The sequence below is a fragment of the Aplysia californica genome, unplaced genomic scaffold (genome assembly GCF_000002075.1).
Source record: "Aplysia californica isolate F4 #8 unplaced genomic scaffold, AplCal3.0 scaffold00553, whole genome shotgun sequence".
Taxonomy (NCBI): Eukaryota; Metazoa; Mollusca; class Gastropoda; order Aplysiida; family Aplysiidae; genus Aplysia; species Aplysia californica.
In genome coordinates, this window is record NW_004797823.1 from 235,135 (window position 1) to 245,203 (window position 10,069).

Consider the following 10,069-nt stretch of genomic DNA (forward strand, 5'->3'; position numbering starts at 1 on the left):
TACACATGTCTTAATACGTGTAATTGTTTTTTCAGAAGTTAAAATATCGACATTTTTTTGTTGCAATCAGGCCTTCCTCTGCCCATCGCTGCTGTTTCATTAGTTGATACACTTGAGTTACATAACACTCGGAATGAGGTTCGAATCCGAACGTTCTTTTCTAGACTGTAAGTTTTCCTCTCAGTCCGATGTTCTCACGAGGCACAAGTTGCTCCACCTCCAACATGCACAAGTTAATGTGTTCTGTCCGGCGCTAAACCTTCATCATAAAATAAAAGGGTACTGCCCCCCCCTCACACACACACTCTCTCTCTCTCTCTCTCTCTCTCTCTCTCCTTCTCCCTCCCTCTCCAATCTCTTTCTCTCTAGCTCACTCGCTTGCATACACACACACACACACACACACACACACACACACACACACACACACACACACACACACACACACACACACACACACACACAAAAACCACACTTAACTTAACCTCCATCTTTCTCTCTCCCAACCCCTGCTCTTCGTCCCTTCTTTTCATCCCCCTCCCCAAACTCTCTCTCTCTCTCTCTCTCTCTCTCTCTCTCTCTCTCTCTCTCGCTCACACACACACACACACACACACACATACACACACACAAACACGTTCACTGCAGAGCTATGAGTACAAAAGCAACAGTTAACTGAGTCCCCACAAAACACAATAGAAATGTGCTTTCATGAGTTTAACGTCAACTTACAGTCAAACCTCATTATACCGCCCCCACCGCCACCCCATTAAACCGCCAGCCCCGCTTACCGCCAGGTTTTACCAGTGTACGAAAAGGAACGCCTTTATATTATTAATATAGTAGGCTATTTACGCCCACACACATCCGCCAAGTGTCTGAGTTGTTGGGTCCTTATTAAACTAACGTAAATTTACCCTGCTATATTGCCAGCCAAGTGGCCGGCAGAGGTACAATCTACACACGGGTAACAGCGTCCACTCGTTGGCTGCTTGATAACGTCTCTCCCATGACACTGCAGTCCGCAGGTAAAATATCTGATGTTGACAGATATCAGCCCGATGTCGTAAAGGCTGGTGGGGGTTCACCAGGAGACTGACAGGCATTGGGTAAAAAAAATATATATATATTGTAGGCATACGTCTGCACAGACCTTTACAAACGTAATCTAGCTTCTGATCCGCAGAATCTTTAAATTTGAATTTACCTTTATTAAGTTCAGAGGGGTTTGTTTTTGTTTTAGTAGAGGTTTTTCGGCACTCGCAACTGTATAAGGTCATATGAGCGCCAGAAGATTAGAGGTGTTACAAGAGAGTAACAAACATAAAAAAGGAGGGGGAGATAAGGACGATAGATGTTTGATACGAAAATAGCCAAGAAGAAGCAAACCACACCAGAGCATCCATCAACTACCCACTCAGATGAGTTTGTATTTGCGCGTGGATGCACACACGACACACAAACACACACACATACACATACAAAACACACACAAACAAACAAGCACAAATAGGAAGAGTGAGAGTGAGAGAGAGAGAGAGAGAGAGAGAGAGAGAGGAGGGGGGAGGGAGGGAGGGAGCCTCTCAGCTCTAAATAAATTTACATGTAAATCAACCAACAAAAAACACTTTTTAAACGTAAAATAATCACACAGCAAAATCACTTCCCTGGACTAATGAACAAAGGTATCCCGTTAACCGCTAGCCCTGCTTTTCCGCTAATTTCATGCTCGTCCAAAGGGTGGCGGTACAACGAGGTTTGACTACACTTCATTACATACATAACAGAGGTGGACTTAAAGAAATATGGTACGTTGTAAATGTAAAGTTTTTAATTGTTTGTTCTGTTTGTCAATTATATAAGTAAACAAGGCATAGACAATAATGGACATTGTTCTCCATCAGAACATAGAGAACGTCAAATTGTGAGCATGACAATAGAAGGTTATGCTATTATTATTTATAATAATAATAATAACAACAACAGTAATAATATTATATAATAAATAGCATTTGTATTTTCGTAAATTCTGCTCAACAGCACGCAAGCTCTATATGTTTTATAATCTATTTTATTAACCCTATCCGTACGCCGTGTTTTACTATCATATCCATACAAAGTCGGGAACTCTATGCCCTCACTTTCAAAAGAGGAAATTTACTCGTTAATCCAATCATAGCAGTCTGTCCAAATGATTTTTTGAGAAATACTGAAAGTTTCAAAGAAATCTTTGCACTAGAAGTAGCCTATATGTATTCTAAAATAGAAAGAATACAACCTCTGGGGTACAAAATGACTCCAGGCTTACGGATAGGGTTAATATCAATAGAAAGAAAAATTGCATTTATATTGCATCCATTCTCTGCAGTATGCTCTATGCGCTTTACAACTATTACAATCTTATTATCAATGACATAAGTTTCCCAGTTTGAAAATCTGGGGAAACAGGCAGGAAAAGGGTAGGAATGTATCCTCAAGCACAGTAAGAAAACAATTCAACAAGGATTTTGGTATAAAAAGAGCCATTATAAACGAAACAGGAGGAACAGACTACATTAGTGCATCCACCAACCACCATAATGGTTTTTTGTAACGATATTAAACAATCATTGGAAAGCCAGTTGAGGTAGTGAGTTCAATGGTATGGGAAAATATGATTCAAGTATGGTTGTCAGTATTTTTTTATTATTATTATTTTGTAGAGGTTTTATGACACTCGCAACTGCATAAGGTCATATGAGCACCAAGGGGTGGATGTCAACAGAGAAGTCTTTACAGGGAAACAGGCTTACTCTGCTCACCTCTCTAGCTTCAACAGCACAAAGTCTGTTTCGACTTTCAAGGCACCCCGTAAATAGCGGGTCACAAGAGTGTGACAAACATACAAAAGAAGTACAGGAAAAAATGGCAATAGTAAGGATTAGGAAAGAAAAAGCAGCAGTTCCCTGTAGTAGATCAGGCACAGTTATGAACATGACATTGATGAATCAGCCCATGTACAAATCTACTGTGCATGAACGAAAAATGTACCCTCTTTGGGAATGGCCTACAGAAACTTCAGTCAGTGGTACTGCCCCGGGGGGGTATGTCAGTATTTTGCGAGTGCCTATGAGTATGTAAGTGTGTGTAATATATGTGTGTGTGTGCATAGGTGTGTGTGTGTGTGTGTGTGTGTGTGCATGCGTGTGTGAGGGGGAGAGAGAAGAAAGAAAGAGAGAGAGAGAGAGAGAGAGAGAGAGATTGAGTAAGTGAGTGAGTGTGTGTGTGTGTATGAGGGAATGTATGTATTTGTAAACATGTAGGTTACTTATGCTTTCCAACACTGTAACTGTAAGAGTGCGTATGCATGAGTGTCAGTGCGAAGTAGTAAACCACGAGTCAGCAAGATATCAAAAACACATCTCCAGGAACAGATTAGAAGAAAAGAAATGTAGAAAAGCAATTAATGATAGAACAATATTAACACTTCAACGTCATTGACATGTGTACATATTAACCCTTCAACATAATTTACAACATTTTCAACACATAAACATATTTACTCTTCAACCTCACTGACATTTTGACATCATTAACATTCTGGCATCATTAAAACTTCAAAATAATGCACCGTTTGACATTATTCAAATCACTTCATCAACACCATTAAAACACTTCAAAGTTCAACACCAAACACTTTAACATCTGTATCTCTTTGACATCATTAACCAGTCAATGCCTTCCTATGAACAATCTCTGGTCCAAACTCCTGATACTCCTGCCTGGTGACCCATAGTGGAGTGAATGTGGAGAGACTGGCTAAGATAGACCCACCCAGCCACACGTGGTACTTCCGCTCGGGGGAATATCTCACTTTCACTTTCTGACCCACGTGAGGAGCCAACTGGGCAACATCCTGCTGCAGTCGCATTCCAAACCCGTCCATTAAAGTGGTGCCCCCCGCCAGGACAATGTCTTTGTACAGTTGTCCACGGACGTCCATACTGCAGTTGTTGATGGATTCCTGCACCATCTGGCCTAAACCTTTCCCCGTGTTCACAACGCCATCAGGACGAAACAATATTTCTGGTACGAGATGACGCTCAGAAGATAGTTGGATAGATGTGCCATCAGGCAATCTGTAGGATTGTTCTGTCCCTCCGACAACCTTCGACTGTGGACTGGAGGAAACTGTTTTGTCGTTGGCCACGAAACATGTAGCTTCCTTCATCTCTCGGACTACGTCTAGCTCAGAACTCGTTGTGAAGCTATGACCTGCTTTGTGTAGTTGTCGTTGGAGAGCCAGAGTGAGGTCACGACCTCCGAGGTCCTGTCGGGTTACAACGGCTGGTGTGTAACCGTCATAGATTGGAACAACGTAGGAGATCCCATCACCAACATTAACGATCGTGGCAGTGACCCTCCCGGCAGACAGCACGACCAGAAGGGGCTCAAAGACACAGTAAAACGCTGGGGTCTGATACGTCTCAAACATCACCTAGTAAGGAAGGAAACAAGGAAAAAAATAAAAACAATTACAATACATATAAATAAGTACAGAGAACAGAAAACAAAAGAAAAGCTGCTAAAAGTAAAGTACAGTGGAAACCTGATATAACAGGGATGGTGGGACCAGAGAAAAGGTCCTGTTATATCAGATCCCGGTTAAATCAGAAATGCAAGGGAAGTAAGCATTTGTGGACTTATCCAGCTGTATTTATTCATGGGTAGTTTCCCTTGCCACAAGTACCAATGAACAGCACACTGCAGCCCTCTCTCGCTTCACCCACTGCGTGTGCTTGCAGTGGCGTGGCTTGCAGCAGCGTGGCTTGCGTGGGCTTGCTCCATCACTGCGTTACTCTCTCTCTCTCTATCTCTTTCTTTTTACACATTGTTAACGAGCCTTTGTTCCTGCTATAACCTATTGGGCTCCGATGAGGTCCTCTTATTGCCGACAACTTTTTTAATAGAGACAAAGAGAAGGAAAAAACAGGGATTTTAAAAATCCCTGATATTGCCGGATCCCTGTTATTACCGGGCCTGTTATATGGTTTCCACAGTATAGAAACATAGAAACATCTCAATAACAACAAAAGTCAAGGTTTTAAAAGGTTAAGTGTCATCAATTCTCTGAAAGCAGACTTGCTATAGATATAAAAAATATTACTAAATGCAAACCAAAATGTGGTTGAGAATTTCATGGACGACATATAAATTAAATGAGGTAGTGCTGATAGAAGCCAAAATGGGACTGTCATTCAATGTTACAAACAATTAAGAAGAGACAAATGCCATTCCTTAGACTTAGATACTTGAAGTGACAAAAATGCTTTGGACATATTGCTCTCATTGGAAAAACAGAAGGTAAAAGAGGCAGAGGTTGACCAAGAATAATTTACCTAGAGAATGTGAAAATATGAGTGATGAGAAAAGACCAAGACAATATAGAGGTACCATGTACCATGTATTTAAGAGATATCTGAACAGAGCTAGAAATAAATGAGGAATCATAATCGCTCATGTCTGTTACAGATCAGGCACTTGAAGAAGGAGGAGAGGAGGAAAAGGAAGAGGAGCAGGAGGGAAGAGAAGGAGCAGGAGGAGGAGGGAGAGAAGGAGGTGGAGGACGGGGAGGAGGAGGAGGAGGTGGAGGACGGGGAGGAGGAGGAGGAGGGGGAAGAGGAGGAGGAGCAGGAGGTGTGTACTGAAATTTTCCCCACATTGCAATACACTTTATAATGTGATGCGAGACAATAAAGTGATAATGACATATTGTATCTTCTGTAAAAAGAAACATTATACTTCAACATTTTTTAATAATTACTTTCAACTTTTCTTTTAGTAAGAGTATGTAGAAAAGCTACTTCTACTTCAAAAAGTAAACCTTTTAGTATTTAACCACATATTTTTTTGCAAGTAGCTATATTGGGCCCAGGTCTAACTTATGGCTTGAGTATTTCATCATACTCATCAAATTTTTTATTTCCTATTTTAGCTCTTTAGAAAAGAGTATTTCTTGAGCAAATGACGAAATTTACTATATCACAAAAGTCTCATACCTTGGCCATTAAACTTGTTTTATTTGACATTTAACTGAGTACCGGTAGAGAAAAGCATATCGAAATAACTATACTGATCATTTAGTGTAGTGAAATAAGAGTGTAAAACAGAGATAGAAACAACAGACCGAAAGAAAAAATGTTGGGCATGGCTACCAGTGGCGCAATCCAACCATCCATACAGATAGAAACAGCACAGGGAGAGTAAAAGACTTAAGATCTATCACAATCTTCCCCTCCAAATACCTGTCTACTTCTTTTTTTTGTTGGATATTTCTTTCCAGCACTTGAGGGCTCTTATTGTGCTGATGTGCTTCTCTTTACTCCAATAGACACAATCTTTACTGAAACAAACACAACCGACAAAGCCTACCTGCGCCATCTTTTGTCGATTTCCCTTCGGGTTTAGCGGTGCTTCTGTCGTCAGAATGGGATGTTGCTCAGGAGATGCTTGGAGGTCCCCGAAAAATGCAAAGTTCCAAATTTTCTCCATGTCCTCCCAGTCCGTGACGATGCCATGCTCTATGGGGTATCGAAGACTAAGCAGCTCTCGTCTGTCCTGAGCTTCATAACCTATGTATGAGCTACCATCTCCTAGAAAGATGATATAAAAATATACACACTTGTATAAAATACAGGTAGAGGATACAATTTTCTATTTAATCATATATAACTGTATTTAGTTAGTTTAGTTTTAGTGGAGGTTTTACGGCGCTCACAACAGCATAAGGTCATATGAGCGCCAGAAGATTAGAGGAGTTACAAGAGAGTAACGAACATAAAAAAGAAGAAGGGAAGATAAGGACAATAGATGTTTGATAGGAAAGAAGAAGCAAACCACACTAGAGCACCCGCCAACCACCTACTATGACTGTATATATAAATATTTAGATCTATGGTTTTGGGGCACAAATAGGTTAACTGGAAAATTTTCTTAAATAAAAAACTTTTGACAGTGTTGTAAGAAAGGTTAAATACATAATGTACTGTAAATCTCAGTGAATGTGGTGTAAACATTTAACCCAGTTTTAAGACTTGAGGGTACTGTACCCAGTACTTTATTATTACACAATCTTTCTCTCTAATGGTACATCATGGAATACATCAACTGTCCTCATTAACTTCAATGTTTAGCCCATATAATATGATATAAAGGCCTATGTGAGTCATCGTAGTGAAATCAGGCACTCGTCAAAACAAACAATTCAAAGAAACCAGCATTTTTCTGCCACTTGGGCAATTTTCTTTTTAATTTTCTTTTTTGGCTCACTTTTACATACATTAATATTATTCATAAACACATTTCTACATGGATTTTACTGAAAATTGTTGATAAAAGGCACAAAAAATGAAAATATTTGCACTTTTTAAGGACTCTCAAGCTTTTGAAGTCACTAAACGTTGGTGACCATTTTTTCACTTGTTTTACATTACATTAGACACCGGGCAACACCCCCAGCTCCTTCAATTTCAAATATCTTGATGATGATAGATCAGATCCATGGGTATTTATTTTATCAAAAGCAAGACAAATTTGAACATTGTGTAACCCTTTGAGCCTCGGGTTGGGGATGGGGTATGCCTCACTCACTGCGGTACCAATGGCTAGGGATACAGGCAGTTTTACGCACTACCAGTGTAATGGCTCAATTAGGGTTGAGATGATAATAAACCCACGTGCCCAAAAATTGACGAGCGCCTGATTCTACCATGTCATGACACATATTTCACACTGCCTGTCAAGGTACAAGTACACATGAAATGAATTTCAATGAAAAGAGCCATTGACAAAGAAGAAGTGTGACAGGAAACACTAGCAAAAATCAAACCAAAGTCACCACTGTCAATTAGTAGGCCTACTCTCTCTTATAAAATTAATACACTAACAAGACTTGTATCCTCCTAGCCTAAAGTCCTATAGAATTTTATAATCATGTGCCTTAGTTCTGGGTCAAAGATTTGGTAATCGGTCACTTCGTCACACGGTCATCTTGTCACACCCCAATTAAGTGTGACAAAATGACTACTCTTATCTCTCTCGAAAATTGTTATATATACTAGCCCTAGAAGCACAGCATTTCCCCGGAAGTAACACGCCCCAAATGCTTGTTTATTCTAGTAGTAAGGTTTTATCAAAGACTCCCTACTACCAAGATATTCCACTTCCTCTTTGGGCTTTTGTCCGCGCCCTGGCGGGCTGCCTTTGCCGCATAGCGCGTGATGGGCTACGTCACTAGGCGACATGAGGTTGGTTTCATCATCAACTGCTTGGGGTGAGTGTGTGTGTTTGTGTGTGTGTGTGAGTGTGTGTGCGTGTGTGTGAGTGTGTGTGTGTGTGTGTGTGTGTGTGTGTGTGTGTGTGTGTGTGTGTGTGTGTGTGTGTGTGTGTGTGTGTGTGTGTGTGTGAGTATGTATGTGGGTGTGTGTGTATGTGTGTGTGTGTGTGTGTGTATGTGTATGTGAGTGTGTGCGTGCGCGTGAGTGTGTACAACTTTGTTTGGGGAGGAGAAGAGGAAGAATGGTATAGGCTAAATCTATGGACCGAGAATTGCTGAGATTGTTTAATTAAAGATAACAAAAATTAACACACACAAATAAAAACAAAAAGAATGAAAAGAAAAAGTGGGTGAGAAAGAAAAAATGAAAACTGAAAATAAACAATCGAAAACGAGGAAAAGTAATGGTTTTAAGCGGCAAGATGTTCACCAATCGAACTCAAGTAGATCTAGTTTGCTGTCCAGTCATTTCATATCGAAATGATGGTTATAGTGTCGTAGTTAGTCTAGCTCGATATCCCTGGTCGAAATCATATTAATTACAGAATTACCAGACAAATAATGACTTTACGTGCTATGAGAGTAAATTTCTCTGTCCAACTTAAGAGAGATATTTCTGCCATGAAGGCCTATCTACAATGTGGGGCAGGAGGTTGATTTTTTAATTAATTTTTTTTTCAGGGGGGGGGGGGGAGAGGGCGTATGTAGATCTAGTATGCAATGGAAGGAGTCGCTCCCCGTCCATCCGCCCGCTCGAATGCATGGTGTCTCTCTGTCCGCCTGTCTGCTCGCTGAACGAACTGTTGTCTCTGTCTGAAGTGTAGCGAGTAGCGAACTACTCTTCACAAGCGGACGGTTCGCTACCCGTCCGCTCATTTGCGGGTAGTGCCAGCGAGTAGTTCGGTACTCGCGGACGCTAATTTTGCGAGCCCGACCCAACCCTAGTGTACAATAAGGACTGTATTATACAGTGTATAGCACCGGGTCAGCCTAAAAACCGAGGCAGAAAGAAAATGACAAGAAAAAAATTATTCTTACATTAATAACACCTCTCTCTCTATTGTTTCTCCCTCTCTCTTGCTCTCTCTCCATCTTTCCCTCCCCCCCCCCCCCCTTCTCTCTTTCCCTCCCTCTCTTTTTCTCCCCCGTCTTCTCTCTCTCTCCCTCTTTCTCCACCCCCCCCCCCTTCTCTCTCGCTCTCTCTCTCCCTTCCCCCCTCCCCCTCTCTCTCTCTCTCACTGCCCGCAGACAAAATTGCACACGGTCAACTCAAGAGCGATGGAAGGCTTGTTTACGCTCATACGGGCCGTCACGCACCAGCACAAGGGCACGCCCACTTGCCAAGTCTCGCGCGGATGCGAGATCTAGATCTATAGGGCAATCGAAACATCTTGGTATACATGGTCTTTGGTTTTATGGCGCTCACAACTGCATAGGGTCATGAGCACCAAGGGGTGGATGTCAACAGAGTTTACAGAGAAGTCTAAATGGGGAATCAGGCTTACTCTGCTCACTTTTATTTTTTTATACATTTCATCAACTTCAGTCTCACCTGTTTTTCTACGACCTATAATATTAGGAAAAACACAGGCAGGTGCATCGTCTCCACAAAACCCGACTCGACATGAAGCTGATCCATTTTCTAAGACTATAGCTGGATATTCGTCACTCGGCAAGTAGCAGTTCATTGTGAGTTTTCACGGGGCACCTCCTTCCTCATCTTCAATCTTCACGACAGTTGGGCAATGTATTTAA

General features: G+C 41.3%; 1 protein-coding gene across 1 annotated transcript; it reads right to left on the reverse strand.

Moving 5' to 3' along the window:
- Positions 1–3,198: 3,198 nt before the first annotated feature.
- Positions 3,199–10,069, reverse strand: LOC101853964 (actin). The gene is made up of 3 exons (XM_005106721.3): positions 9,867–10,069; positions 6,412–6,632; positions 3,199–4,477 (listed from the first exon to the last, which is right to left on the reverse strand). The coding sequence occupies exons 1-3, from the start codon at positions 10,000–10,002 to the stop codon at positions 3,704–3,706; spliced, it is 1,131 nt and encodes a 376-aa protein (XP_005106778.1). The 5' UTR covers positions 10,003–10,069; the 3' UTR covers positions 3,199–3,703.

Bases quoted from the DNA above. Each gene is read 5' to 3' on its own strand.
- LOC101853964 (XM_005106721.3), bottom strand. From the start codon at position 10,002: ATGAACTGCTACTTGCCGAGTGACGAATATCCAGCTATAGTCTTAGAA. The intron at 6,633-9,866 runs GTGAGACTGAAG...TCATCTTTCTAG, and splicing joins TATAGGTCGTAGAAAAACAG to GAGATGGTAGCTCATACATA. The intron at 4,478-6,411 runs GTAGGCTTTGTC...CTTCCTTACTAG, and splicing joins ATCGACAAAAGATGGCGCAG to GTGATGTTTGAGACGTATCA.